The sequence below is a fragment of the Heterocephalus glaber genome, unplaced genomic scaffold (genome assembly GCF_053883595.1).
Source record: "Heterocephalus glaber isolate CG9 unplaced genomic scaffold, H.glaber_assembly_v1.0 deba00001532, whole genome shotgun sequence".
Taxonomy (NCBI): domain Eukaryota; kingdom Metazoa; phylum Chordata; class Mammalia; order Rodentia; family Bathyergidae; genus Heterocephalus; species Heterocephalus glaber.
In genome coordinates, this window is record NW_028258330.1 from 19985286 (window position 1) to 20000000 (window position 14715).

General features: G+C 44.7%; 2 protein-coding genes across 12 annotated transcripts in view; one reads left to right on the forward strand and one right to left on the reverse strand.

Moving 5' to 3' along the window:
• Vps16 (VPS16 core subunit of CORVET and HOPS complexes) overlaps window positions 1–12636 on the reverse strand; it is a 31663-nt gene extending 19027 nt beyond the window's left edge. For all 7 annotated transcript variants that reach the window (XR_002393446.2, XR_002393450.2, XR_002393447.2 and 4 more), the window contains exon 1: window positions 12450–12636. Coding sequence is in view for 3 of the 7 variants with exons in the window: in XM_021254977.2 (XP_021110636.1) it covers window positions 12450–12502 (53 nt within the window). In the remaining 4 variants the exon portion in view is untranslated. The remainder of the gene's footprint in view (window positions 1–12449) is intronic.
• Window positions 12295–14715, forward strand: part of Pced1a (PC-esterase domain containing 1A) — a 20272-nt gene continuing 17851 nt past the window's right edge. The window contains exons 1-5 of one of the 5 annotated variants that reach the window (XM_021254981.2): window positions 12295–12406; window positions 13329–13473; window positions 14065–14144; window positions 14253–14491; window positions 14580–14715. The exon at window positions 14580–14715 is cut by the window's right edge and continues 15 nt beyond it. In XM_021254981.2, the coding sequence (XP_021110640.1) occupies window positions 13350–13473; window positions 14065–14144; window positions 14253–14491; window positions 14580–14715 (579 nt within the window). In that variant the 5' untranslated portion in view covers window positions 12295–12406; window positions 13329–13349. Of the gene's footprint in view, window positions 12407–12875; window positions 13018–13051; window positions 13474–14064; window positions 14145–14252; window positions 14492–14579 lie in introns of those variants that run through there. The other 4 variants (XM_004840685.4, XM_004840689.4, XM_021254979.2 and 1 more) reach the window with 4 other exon arrangements.

A 14715-nucleotide genomic window follows, 5' to 3' on the forward strand; every position in this document is an offset into this window, starting at 1 on the left:
GAGAAGAGTTAGGAAAGGTTTGGAGATGCTGACTGAAAAAGTACAGCTGGAACGCCTTAGGCTGTAGTGCATGGGAGATTCTGGTCAGAGCTCAGAAAGACCATAATGCTGATAAAAATGATGCTAGTAAAGACCAGGCTTGGAAGATGATGAAATGATGCTGGGAAGAAGGACTACGCTGGCTGTTGGACTCCACATGTGTGTTATGCCTCAGCAGAAAGTTTGTCTGCATTTTGCTGTGTCCAGAGACTTTGCCTGAAACTGAGATTAAGGGTGGCAGACTAATCTTGCAGAAGAAATTTAAAGCAGTCTAATGTTGAGGTCGTGGCTACTGTTGGGGGCTTTTAGACAGATTTATGTTGAGAATCAAGAGCAAAGAGCCCAGCAGAATGATTCAAAATGTTCTAAGTTTGGCCAGAAAGGAAGCTCCAGTGAAGTCATGGTCTGCAAAGATGGAACAGAGGAGAAACTGGCCACTGAAAAGACTAGAAAGAAAAAGCCAAGTTATTTCAGAAGAAGACAACAGAAAAGATGGCCTGAGGACAACACAAGAACTAGCAGGACTCCACCCTTTGTGGCCTCAGAGCTGCAAAGGTGAAAGACTTTACTTTGAGAAGAGAGCCCCAGAGCACCATGTCTCAGAATGGCGGTGGCCTAGGGAAATTGTTCCTTTGGATTTGGGTCATAAGTACTCAACCCCTACAGTCAAGAGAGAAGGAAGCCTGGCTACTGTTCCACCTACCAGCAGACCTTGGCATCATCCACATGGTGCTGGTTTTAGGTGCATGCAGAATTCAAGAGTTCTACATTAGGTGGTTTATTTGAGCTTGCTCTGCTTTTCCAATATGAGAATTCACCGCTATGAGTTTCCTCATAAGACTGCTTTCATTGCATCCCATAAGTTCTAATGTTGTACTGGCATTACTGTTTAATTGTAGATACTATCTAATTTCCTCTTTAATTTCACCGGTGACCCACTGGTTGTTTAGGAAGGTATATTAATGCAATGGAGAAATTAATGCAATGGAGACTAGGAAAATAAAACAAAGAATCAATGAATCAAAAAGTTGGGGGCCGGGGATTTAGCTCAGTGGTTTCGCTGCCTGCTGCGCAAGCGCAAGGACTTGAGTTCGATCCCTGGTACCAAAAAAAAAAAAAGTTGGCTCTTTGAAAGATTAAAACTGACAAACCCGTTGCCAGCCTTATCAAAAAAGGAAAGAAAAGACTCAAATCCATGCAATAGGAATGAAAAGGGTGAAATTACAACAGATCCTGCAGAAATCCAGAAGATTATCAATACCTACTTTGAGAACCTGTATTCTAAGAAGATGGAAAACACAGAAGAAATGGACAGATTCCTAGAGACATATGAATTACCAAAGCTGAAGGAAGAAGATACAAAAATTCTCAATAAACCAATATTGGTCAACGAAACTGACGATGTAATTAAAAGCCTACCAACAAATAAAAGCCCAGGCCCTGATGGATTCACTGCTAAATTCTACAAGAAATTTAGAGAACACTTAATGCTGCTACTTCTCAAACTCTTTAATGAAAATGAAAGGGAAGCAATATTCCCAAATTTATTCCTGGAAGCAAGCATTACCCTGATACCAAAGCCAGAGAAGGATCCAACCAAAAAAGAGAACTATAGGCCAATCTCTCTAATGAACATAGATGCAAAAATCCTCAGTAAGATCCTGGCAAACAGAATACAGCAAATTATCAAGAAGATTATATACCATGACCAAGTAGGATTCATTCCTGGGATGCAGGGATATAAATGTAATATACCATATTAACAGAGCCAAGGGCAAAAACAGTATGATCATCTCAGTAGATGCAGAAAAAGTGTTTGATAAAGTCCAACACCCATTCATGATAAAAACCCTATAGAAAATTAGAATAGATGGTCTTTATCTCAATCTGATAAAAGCCATCTATGACAAACCAACAGCCAAAGCTGACATCATACTAAATGGACAAAAACTGAAGCTTTCACTCTAAAATCAGGAATAAGACAAGGATGTCCACTGTCACCACCATCCAGTATATTTCTAGAAACATTCGCCACAGCAATTAAACAAGAGAAAGAAATAAAAAGAATAAGGATAGGAAAGGAAGAAGTTAAATTATCATTATTTTCAGATGACATAATACTCTACATAGAAGACCCCAAAAACTCTACCGAAAGACTTCTAGATTTCATAACCAAATCAGTAGCATAGCTGGATACAAAGTCAATATTCAAAAATCAATATTATTCCTGTACACAAGTAACAAACTCACCGAGAGAAATTAGGGGAACAACACCTTTCACAATAGCATCCAAAAAAATGAAATACCTAGCAATCAATCTAATGAAGGAAATAAAGGACTTTTACATTGAAAATTACAGTACTCTGGTGTTTTTTTTTTTAGGTACTGGGGATCGAACTTGGGACCTTGCGCTTGTGAGCCAGGCACCGGACCACTGAGCTAAATCCCCGGCCCTGAAAATTACAGTATTCTGAAAAAGAAGATTGAAGAGGATATCAGAAAATGGAAAGATATCCCTTGTTCTTGGGTAGGAAGAACCAATATAGTGAAAATGGCCATACTTCCAAAATTGTTATACAGATTTAATGCAATCTTGATCAAAATACCAATAGCATATCTCACAGAACTAGAGAAAACAATCCTAAAAGTCATTTGGAACCCGAAGAGACCTAGAATAGCAAAAGCAACTCTGGACAACAAAGGCAAGACAGAGGGCATCACAATCCCTGACTTGAAATTATACTACAAAGCTACTGTGATAAGACAGAGGGCATCACAATCCCTGACTTGAAATTATACTACAAAGCTACTGTGATAAGACAGAGGGCATCACAATCCCTGACTTGAAATTATACTACAAAGCTACTGTGATAAAAACAGCATTGTACTGGCACAAAAACAGACCCGAGGATCAATAGAACAGACTAGAGGATGCAGAAACAACTCCAGACATACTCAACCACCTTATCTTTGAAAAAGGAGCCAAGAGCCAGGGATTTAGCTCAGTGGTTCTGCCACCTGCCTTGCAAGCGTTAAGGACCAGAGTTCGATCCCCAGTACCAAAAAAAACCAACCAAACAAAAAAACCAAAAAAAACCAAAAAAAAAAAAGAAAAAGGAGCCAAACATCTTCACTAGAAGAAAGATAGCCTCTTTAATAAACAGTGTTAGAAAGATTGGCTTTCCACACGCTGAAGATTAAAACTAGACCCATATCTTTCACCATGTGCTAAACTAAAATCGAAATGGATCAAAGATCTATATATTAAAACAGAAACACTAAATCTGCTGGAAGATAAAATAGGTAGAACTCTTGAAGACATTGGTGTAGGCAGACTTGATGAATAAAACCCCAATAATCCCAACTGCACAGGAAATATCACAAAGAATCAACAACTGAAATCTCATCAAAAAGCTTTTGCACAGCAAAAGAAATCACCAACAGAGTAAAGAGACAATCCACAGAGTGGGAACAATTTTTGCCAGCTGTTTGTCAAAAGATTATTATCTAGAATATATAAGAATTCAAAATAATCAGACCCCCAAGTTTAAAGACCCAATTCAAAAATGGGCATTTGAAATGAATAGACACTTCTCAGATGAAAAAGTAGAAAGAACAAATAAATACATTAAAAAATGTTTAACATCACTGAGCATTTGAGAGATGCAAATTTAAACAATGCTGAGATTCCATCTCCAGAAAGAACGATTATTAGCAAATCAATCAAATGCTGGCAGGGCTGTGGGAAAAAAGGAACCCTTCTCCATGGTTGGAAGTGTAGACTGGTGCAACCACTGTGGAAATCAGTGTGGGGATTCTTAAAAAAACTAAAACTAGGGGGCCAGGGATTTAGCTCAGTGGTTTCGCCGCCTGCTGCGCAAGCCCAAGGACCCGAGTTCAATCCCCAGTACCAAAAGAAAAAAAAAAAAACCAAAAAACTAAAACTAGAGGTTCCATTTGACCCAACTATTCCCCTTCTTGGTATCTTTCTGGAAGAATTAAAAGCATCATACTTCATAGGCTGGGGATTTAGCTCAGTGGCACCATGCAAGGTCCTGAGTTTGATCTCCGGTACAGGGGCGGGGGCATCATACTTCAGTGATAATATGTGCACTCATGTTTATAGTGGCACAGTTTGTAATAACTAAATCTTTTTTTTTTTTTGGTACCGTGGATCAAACTCAGGACCCTGTGCTTGCGAGGCAGGAGCCAAAACCACTGAGCTAAATCCCTGGCCCTGTAATAACTAAATCTTGAAAACAGCCTAAATGCCCATCAACTGCTGAACAGATAAAGATGTGGTTTTTTAAATATAATGGAGTACTACTCTGCCATAAAGAAGGATAAGCTTGAGATATTTCTAGCTAAATGGATCCACCTTGAGACCATACTCTTTTTTTTTTTTTTTGGTACCGGAGATCGAACTTGGGTCCTTGCGCTTGCGAGGCAGGCGGCGGAACCACTGAGCTAAATCCCCGGCCCCGAGACCATACTCTTAAGTGAAATAAATCAGACACACGTTTAAATACCTCATTGTTTCTCTCGTGTGAGAAACTGAAAGTGTAAATAAGGACCAAAATATATAATAGATATTGGGAAATGGGAAGAAGTGTTCAAATGCGAAGAGGAACAAGGGAGGTGGCAGGGGGAATGGAAGGGACAAGAAAAAAAAAGAATAGAAGGAAAAAAGGGCAACAAAGCTTTTGTAAATAAGGAGAGGAAGAGAGGTTGAGGGAGGAGGGGAATGGGAAAAATAAGTGAGATATATCACATACGGGTACAAATTCTCCATGATGAATGTTAATTATTATGTGTATCTATCCTTTGAATCCCCCTATTTGTACCTTTTGGAATGGTAATGTTTATCTTGTGCCATTGTACGTTGAAAGTGTTTATAACTTTCTTTTCATTTCTACAGGAGCTCATGGCAGGAGTTTGCCTTAAATCTCAAAGGAGACTTGGGACTTGGACTTTTCACCAATGCTGAAACTGTCAGGACTTAGGCAATTTAGAGATGGACTAAATGCCTTTTGAGTAAAGGAATGTACATGAGCCTTTGGGGGGCTAGGGGCAAAATGTTAGTTTATGTCTAGACGGCCCCCAAAGCCTCATACAGTCATAGATGGGGCTTTTTCAGAGGTGGCTGAATCTAGAGTGTGTGATACTGGGATTAAGAGTGTGTGATTAATAAATCAGTCCACTGATTGGTTTGGTACCACCCTAATCCCAGTAGCCCAGATAGAGTATAAAAGGGCCAGAAAGAAGCTGTTAAGGTCTCTTGCTTGTTTTGCTACTTTCTGCCCTCCATGAACTGTTTCTCCTCTGCAATGGCTGTCTGTCATGCCACCCTGCCTTGGAGCCAGCCAATTATGGACTGAAACCTCTACAAACTGTGAGCTAAATAAGCCTTTCCCCCTTTAACTTTGGGTGTCCAGTATTTTGTCTCCACAAGGAGAGAAAAGGAAGTAAGACATACCTCTTCAAAAATTAAAACAGAACTACTATACAACCCTACACTTCCACTTTTGGGTATACAGTATACAAAAGAACAGAAAGCAGAAGCAAAATTGTAAATGCATGTATGTATGAGTGTCTGTGTTGAGTGTAGCGGCTCATGTCTGTAATCCTAGCATCCAGGAGGCTGAGGCAGGAGGATCACTGTGATTTGAGGTCTATATAATGAGTTCAAGGACAGCCTGAACTATAAAGCGAGACTTTGTCTTAAAAAACCAAAAATAAATAAATAAGTAAAGACATATTTGTGAGTTTGTTTTTGTTGATGCTAGGGAATGAACTCAGGGCCTTACACACCTAGGCAAGCACTCTTCCACTAAGCTGCATCTCTATCCCTATTAAAGAGATGTCTGTACACTCATGTTCTCGGCATTATTCTCAGGAGCTGAGGGGACAGCAAATCAAGTCTCTGTGGAGTGATGAATGGATAAGCAAAATGTGGTACATGAAAATAATGGAATAGTATTCAGCTTTTACAAGGAAGAAAGTTGAGATGGGGATGTAGGGATGTAGCTCAGTGATAGAGTACTTGCCTAGCATGTGCAAGGCCCTGAGTTTGATTCCCAGCACAAAAAGAAAAAAAGAAAATCATGATACATGCTACAGTATGAATGAACCTTGACATTTTGTCAAGCTGAAAAAGCCAATCACAAAAAGACAAATGCTACATGATTCCATTTATAGTGGTACCTAGCGTAGTGAAATAGACAAAAAACAAAATGCTGATTTTTTTACTGGCTGGGGGAGACAGTATTTAATGGGTATGCAATCTCTGTTTTGCAAGACTAAAAAAAATTGAAAACTGGCTGCACAACGTGAATGTTCTTTTTTTTTTTTTTGGTGCCGGGGATCGAACTCAGATCCTTGCACAGCAGGTGGTGAAACCACTGAGCTAAATCCCCAACCCCTAATGTTCTCAACCCTACTGAACTGTATACTCAAAAATGATTGAGAATGTGAAGTTTATATTACTTAATCACTATTTTAAAAAATGTTCATGTTTACATATGCAAAAAACCCCTACAAACACAACTATAATACTAAAAGTTTCCCACCTTCTAAAAATAGTTCAAGGGGTATATAATTGTAGCTTTGGTCTCCTTCTTTTACCGTAACGATATTTCTAAAGTGCTGAAACACGGTGTTCAAAACTGAGCTCACCCTGTTGCCTGCCAAACTCTTTCTTTCTCATGATTTTTAAGCCAAAAACCCAAGTCATCCCTGACTCCTCTCTTCCTCCTCTAGTATGATCATTACAAACTCCTTCTGTTGTACCTGCTAATCTCTTTGGCCCCTTCAACCACCATCACTACCCCAGTGCTCATCACCCACAACTTCTCCCTGGTTTATTCTACCAGCCTCCTAACCCGTTTCCCTTGCTTACCCCTTCCAAATTGTGCCCCTTGCTGGCATCAGAAGGAATCATGCTACAAATCCAATCACATCAATCCTTTCATTAGGACTGATTTATGATTCCAACTGTTTCTCAAATAAAGGTGGTCTAGGAGTCTCTACAGGATACAACCCTTAAGAGAAGGGCATCTATCTCATCTCACGTCCTGCCCCCCACTCATATATGCCCTTCTGTGTCCCACTCCTTGCCCCTAAGTCTACTCATCCCCTTGATGGGTATTATCATTATTTCTTTCAGGAAGTCTTCCCTATCTCTACACCCCCTATAGTCTGTTATATGCTTTCCTAGGTTATATATTCCTACACCTCATAGCAATTATCTTACTTAGTAAAAATATGGTTTTTATTTTTGTTTTTGGTACCAGGGATAGAACTCAGGATCTTACACTTAGCAGGCAGGTGCCACACCACTGAGCTACATCCCCAGCCCTCATAGTAAAAATATGTCTCACCTGCTGGCTGTAAGCCCTAGGAGGACACAGTCCATGTCTGTTTTATTGGTCAATACATTCTTAGCCTGGCAAAGGGTTGGGCCAAATTAACTAATAGGATTAGGTCAAGTTGCATTTTTATGACAAAAACAGCTAGACTTTTGGAGTCCCATAAGAACAGTTACTGTTTCTTCTTGCCTCTCCAAATTCGGTGAGTTGTCCAGAACACTATCTCTAATGCCAAAAAAAATCACCCCAAAATAAAACAATAATTCCTGTCCTGCAGACAGAACTTGAAATGTGATGTCTCCCACCTGTTTACCATTCATCTACTCACTAGAACACAGATCACGTCCTAGCTATGTACAGACATGAACAAAACCAAACATCTTCCCTTAAAGCATTTTCATTCTGGTAGAGAAGCTAGACTGTGTTGACTTATTTCCCTGTTGGTGTTTTATTTGTTTTTTGAGACAGGGACTTACTATTTAGTCCGGACTGATGTTGAACTCACCATGTACCCCAGGCTAGCCTCAAACTCACAGCAATCCTCAGTCTCCTGAGTACTGGGATTACAGATGTGCATCACCTCACCCAGTCAGTTTTTTTTTAATCCTATGCTTTAGCACAGGATCCAGCACAATTTGAAATTGGATTCAAATCCTGGCTCCACCACTACTTACTAGCTGTGTCACGTGGCCTCTTTGTACCTTACTTTTCTTTTCAGTAAGAAAGGGCTAAACATGATGTCTACTTTATGGGATATGAGGCTTAAGCAAATTAATATCCATAAAGCACTTAGCATAGTGTCTATGAGATAAGAAAGCTTCAATATCTGTTAGCAACTAAGAACATAAATATCCTCAACAGCAAGGCTTAGACTCTGAATCCTTTCAGGCATTATAGCACAGATAAAGGGAGGGTTGCCATTTAAGCCTCAGTCTGTGACATGCATTCAACACTTATATTCTTTTAAAACTTTATGGGCTTGGGCTGGGGATTTAGCTCAGTGGCATCACCCCTGCCTCAAAAGCTCAAGGTCCTGAGTTTGATCCCTGGTACCCCCCAAAAACACCCTTTATGGGCTTATCCACAATGCTAAGAGTTGCTATGATAAACAGGAGCTCTGTGGTAATGTGGTCTTCAGTGCTATTGCAGGGTACACCGCAAGCTGTCAGCTTTTCACAGGTGGTTAGGCCTGTTAAACTGTTTGTCAAAACTCCTTGGGGGGGGGGGGTCCCCTTCATTTTCCCTACCTATGGGTACTGGTCACCCCTCCCTTTCCTTTTGAGATTCCCTATCATGAGTGGTCCTAATCCCCTGAGATGGGCCAACACCTTATGCCTAAGAACACCCAATACTAAAGCCCATGTCATATGTGCTCCATCCAGTTACTTATTCTATGGACTCCTACCTCAGCCCAAGCAAGCCATAAGACTCCAATGCCTAGACCCCTGCACCTGTGTGTGTACCTGGGGATTAGTTCAATTAAGTCCCCAACGTGAAGGAATATTAGCCCTCAACCAAGCGTCAGTAGACTCTCTTTATGGAAAAGGCTTCTTCATCCAGGAACGGAGACTCATGGTTTGTCCTCCCAACAAAGGCAGGTACCTGTAGCACTCACTATTCTTAGAATAACAGCCCTCGTGAGCACCTTGGGAGGTGTTACCTCCAGGGTAACTGCCAATACAGTTCAAGTCAAAAACCTTACAGCCACTACCACTGAAATTGCTGAGTCCACAGGAAGGAACTTTCAAGAACGCCAGAGATTTCTGGACTCTCTGGCTGGGATGGTTCTAGAATACAGACAGGTTCTTGGCTGGATGCTTGCAAACCAGGAAGGTGTATGTGCCATGTTAAACGGGTCTTGCTGTATGTACATAAATAACTCCCAGGTGGTAAAAACCAGGACATCCATCATTCTGGACAGAGCCAAATGGCTCCATGATCAGGGGACAATGAACCTACTGACTCTCAAATCCTCACTCAGATCAGAGGCTAATTTCCAATCCTCAGATCCTGGGTCTTGTCCTTAATAACACCCATCCTCCTCATCCTGCTCCTGTGCCTCTTTGGTCCATGCATAATTAATTGCCTTACTTGCTTTATTTCAGACTATCAATGCCGTTAAGATACAGATGGTCCTTCAGATAAAACCTCTAAAAAACTTGCCCTCCTTCTACCAGAGACCTCTCGATCAACCTCCTGATGAACACCCGCCCTGCGTCCGGTTGATGTCCCCTTTCAGCAGGAAGTAGCCAGAGCAGTCGTTGCGCAAGGCCACCCCTCACACAGCAGTTGGTAGGGTGCCTCAGAGGGGCGGATTGTACGGATAGAAACGGGTAGGTAGGGAAAGTGAGGGACTCTTCCCCAAGGAGTTTTGACAAACAGTTAAACAGGCCTAACCATATGGTCGCACTTCCTCTGTACACTGTACCCTGCAAAGTTTATTTTGCAGAAGAAAAAAAAGAAACCTAACCCTAGAATGTGGAAAGTCCTCAAAGACCCTTCCTCATCCTCCCTAGTAATGAGCCAATCAACCAATCAAGTAAGGGTGCCCTCAGCCCAGAGAAGAGAATACTATAAAGTTAACACTACTGTAAAGTTAACACCTCCAGCCCACCTTCAACGGTGGCTCCATTTCGGGCACCCCTGCCTGTCTCTCTGAGAGAAGGCAGCTATACTCTTGCATGCTTGCTATATTAAAGTATAAACTTTGCTTCTACACCATCCATCCCTCTCTGATTCTTTCACAACCTTCTGCATCATGGGTAGAGTCAGGCCCGGGATCTCCGAGACTCTCTGCCCGAGACACTATGATTTAAAAAGCCTCAGTAGGGGTTATGGCTTGTTTAGATGTCCCACCAAAGCATCAATTGATGAGGAGGGGCTATTTCAAAGGTAACTGAATCTAAGAGTGTTTGATTGATTCAAGGTGCAATGCTAGGCCCAAGGGCACTAGGTTTAAGTATGTGAGCACTACCCACCCTAAGTAGTTTAAATAAGATAAAAGGGGCAGGAGGAGGCTGTTAAAGTCTTTTGTTGCTTTTGCCATGTGGGCACCAGGAACTGTTTCACCTCTGTTATGCAGCTCTGCTGTGTGCCACCCTGCCTTGGAGCCAGCTGATTATGGACTAAAACCTCTACAAACTGTGAGCTAAATAAACCCTTTCCCCTTTAACTTTGGGTGTTGGGTATTTTGTCTCAGCAAGGAAAGGTAACTAAGACAGTAGGCAACAGGTATTTTCAAAAGCAACACAAGTTAATATTTTAGGAAGTGAATGCTGTGTCAGACAGCTGGTATGTAAACACTAGATCAGTGATGGCGAACCTTTAGAACTGTCAATAATACGAATAGCCTGCTGCGGCATGCATGCCATAGATTTGCCACCACTGTACTAGATGGTATGACTACCTTTGTCAGCTGATATCCCTTCTTCACTGAAATAACCTAAACCTAAAATTTCCTACTGATTTCACTGATTTTCAACCAAGTTTTTGCAATTTTTTTCAAATGTACAGGCATATTATTAAGAATAATTATGAACAAACAAATGCAACAGACCTTTGAAAACTGCCACAAGGTATCTGTCTATCTAGGAGGTGTATTATACTGTGAATCAAAAGTTACATTTAACCTAGTATTTTGTGTGGGGTACACTTGTAATCCCAGCTACTCGGGAGGCTGAGGCGGAAGAATCCTAAATTTGAGGACAGTGTGGACAGCATTGCAAGACTCTGCTTCAAAATAAAAGTTAAAGAAAATTAAAGGGCTGGAGATGTGACTCAGGGGTAGTGTATTTGTCTAGCAAGTGGGAGACCCAGGTTTAATCCCCATTACCACAAAAATTTGAATATGTAAATAAGATTATCTTCTATTTAAATAACACCCAATGCAATATATTTGTGATATTTAGTTGACAATCAATAAGGTATTCTTTAAAAAATGCATTAGGTGACTGTAACATAGAAGGCATTGTTGTAAATATGCACCGGAGAGGGCTGAGGATTTAGCTCAGTGGTGCCGCGCCTGCCTCCCAAGCACAAGGGCCTGAGTTCGATCGCCGATTCCAAAATAAATACATACATACAAGAAAACATGCTCTCTGCCCTCTAGGAGCCTGGTTTAGCAGAAGAAACCCATATATTGCCCTACTGTGTTACACATCACAGATCCTAACACTTGGCCATGTAAGGCCCAAAGGATGCCTATTTGGGGGAGGACCTGGGAAAGTTCTAGAGAAAACCACTGAACTAAATCCTTAAGGATGAACAAAAATTCTTCAGTGAGATGAAGGAATTGCAAGCTGGTGCAAACATTGAAAACCATGGAATACCACATTGTGTTGAGTCCCAAAATTCTACACGGCTGCATTTGGGTATGATTTGGGTAAGAGGGAGGAACATGAGGGTGGAGAACAAACAGGGGCTGACCTCACAACTTTGTACTTTACCCTACACAGAAGGGTAGCCTAGAAAAATCCGAATGAGGGTAATAAAGTGATTGGTTTACACTTTCGAAGATTACGATCCGATCCGTGGCTTCATACTCCACAACTCCCACCAGAGGGCTGTCCTCTCTCACCAGGGGTCCTCACTCACGCTTCTCCAGCATTCAGACAACTTGCCCCCTTTTCCCAGCCTCGGTCAGTATAGTCACCCCGCCGTCGTGCGATCCCGCCCCCCTTTCTAGCGCTCCTGTGGTCTGACTTCGGCAGCACTTTCCGGCAGGTGACTGGGCACTCGCTGTCACCGCAGCGGCCTCCCTCAACGTGACCTGAGAATCTTCCCGAAGGGTGACAGACCATCGCATTTGCCTCAGTTTCCTTCTCTCATGTGGGGAAAGGTCTGGCTCCCAGTCCACAGGCAGCTGGGCGTTAAGTACCAGACGCTTGGGGAGAGCCGGGGAGAGCCGGGGAGAGCCGGCACGGAGCAGACCCCAGCATCTCTAGTGACGGGGACAAGCGCCGCCAGCTCCGCCCGGAGACTCTTGCGGGCGAGCTAGCGAGGTAAGCCGGGCCGTGGGCGGGAGGGCAGGGCGGGGCGGCTCACCGGTAAAAGGCAGAGTCTCCGAGTGGGTTCCAGTTCGCTGTGTAGCAGTCCATGGCTGGTACAGGGAGCAGCTGGGTACCGCTGCGGGAACCTCAGTGTAGTGCGGCCTCCAAGGTGGCACTTCCGCTTCCGCCCGTCTGGGTCACGTGGCGAGGCCCCCACGGCGGCCATCACCACTGTGGGCAACTGGCCTTGGCTTTTACAGTACCCCCTCCCGCCCCCAGGCTTCGCGCCGGCACAGGTGGGCCTAGTCCCACGTCCTGTTCCCTGTGGCGGCCAACCTTCCTGTCACCTCTGGCGTTGGGGTTCGCAAAGGGCGGTACATGGGTGACCGGAAGTGGGAGCTGTGAGTGTTGCCGCCCCGGGCGCCGTGGCCCGAGGCGCCGTCGGGGCCCCTGCGACGCACGCATGGAACGCAATGTGCCCAGACGGCTAGCCGGGGCGCATGGGCTTTGCGAGGCGAGGGCTTTGCAGAACCGACTGGCCTCTCGGGGCGCAGGAACATGAAGGCGCGTGGTGCGCGACCGTGGCCTGCTCACCGGTGAACGGCACCGAGCCCCGTGACTTGGTAATTGGCGCGAGCGGGCGCGTGCGCATGCGCTGGGTGGCGGGCACGTGGCGGGGCGCAGGGTTGCGCCGCGCGGGAAACGCCGCGGTTCCCTGCAGGCCTGCTGGCCAGGCTATATCCGGCCTCTGGTGCGGAGTGTGACCAAGGCCGGCACTGCCATGAGCCCTCTTCTGCCGCTGCTACCGCCACCTCCTGTAACCCTGAGCATCTTGGGAGGAGCCTGCGCAGGTCTCTTTTATCCTGGGGCGGGACCTAGGGCCGACCTGCCCTGTGTCCCCGCCCTCGAGCGGTTTAGTGGCCTCTCCCTGCAGCCGGTTGGTGTCGGTGACAGCATGGTCTTCTGTCTGGAAAGCGAGGTGCTGCGCCGCCCGCTGCGAAGCGCCATGGTCCACTTCCAAGCTTCAGAAGTCCAGCAGCTGCTACACAACAAGTTCGTCGTCATCTTGGGGGACTCCAGTGAGTGCCCCCTCTAGGATGACACTTCCCAGTCTGGCATCTGCAACCTGTTCTCTGAAGCCTCTGGGCCCCCTAGTCTGTCCTAATCCAGTAGATTTTCCCTTTTTACTCTCACACACCTTCCACAGGTGTCCTGACTGATGCAACTTGTGGACTTTTTAGCATACCATTGCTTAGCTTCTTTCTCTCTCCTTCACAGTTCCCATAATTTCCCTAAAAGCTGCGGATGGTGTTGTGTGTCTTCTGGGTGACTTGGTCAAGTTAATTCTTCGAGATGATCTTGGTCACTGTATACTAAGTTTGCAGAGAGGGACACAAAAGGAACAGAGATAGTGCCAGCAATTTGGGGGGGGGGGGGTTCTGGGGATGGAACTTGGGACCTTGCATTTATGAGGCAGGCAGGTGGCAGAACCACTGAGCTAAATCCCCAGCAGTGCCAGCATTTTTTAACTTCACCTTATCTCCTTTTCTAAGACAATATTCCAAGCTGGTGTTGGCCAGTCTAGCCTGCAGAAGATGGGAAGCTTGGATTGAAAGGAGATGGGATGGGATGAGGTCTGCTTTAGACTTGAAATCTCTGTCTCCTTACAGTCCAGAGAGCTGTGTATAAGGATCTGGTGCTTCTGCTCCAGAAAGACTCGCTGCTCACAGTTGCCCAGTTGAAAGCCAAGGTGAGGGAAGCTTGGCAGGCATGCTAGTGGTGGGTGGGTACAACCCCTGGCCTGGCAGGGCCCACCACCCTGGTATGGGTCTAACTAGTGGGGTTGTGGGGTGGGCAGGGGGAGCTGAGCTTTGAACAGGACCAGCTGGTGGCTGGGGGCCAGCTGGGTGAGCTGCACAACGGGACACAGTATCGTGAAGTCCGCCAGTTCTGCTCCGGTTCTGGCCATCACCTTGTGCGGTTCTACTTCCTCACCCGAGTTTACTCTGAGTACCTGGAGGATGTTCTGGAGGAGCTGACATATGGGCCTGCCCCGGACCTGGTGATCATCAACTCTTGCCTTTGGGATCTCTCCAGGTTTGCTCGGGAGAGGGGGAATTCTGGTTGGAGGTGGAGGTAAGGCTCCACCCTGGCGCTCCTGCGTACCCTATGTGTTACCCAACAGGTATGGCCGCTGTTCAATGGAGAGCTACCGAGAGAATCTGGAACGAGTATTCATACGCATGGACCAGGTGTTGCCAGACTCCTGTCTGCTGGTGTGGAACATGGCGATGCCCCTGGGAGAGCGTGTCACTGGAGGT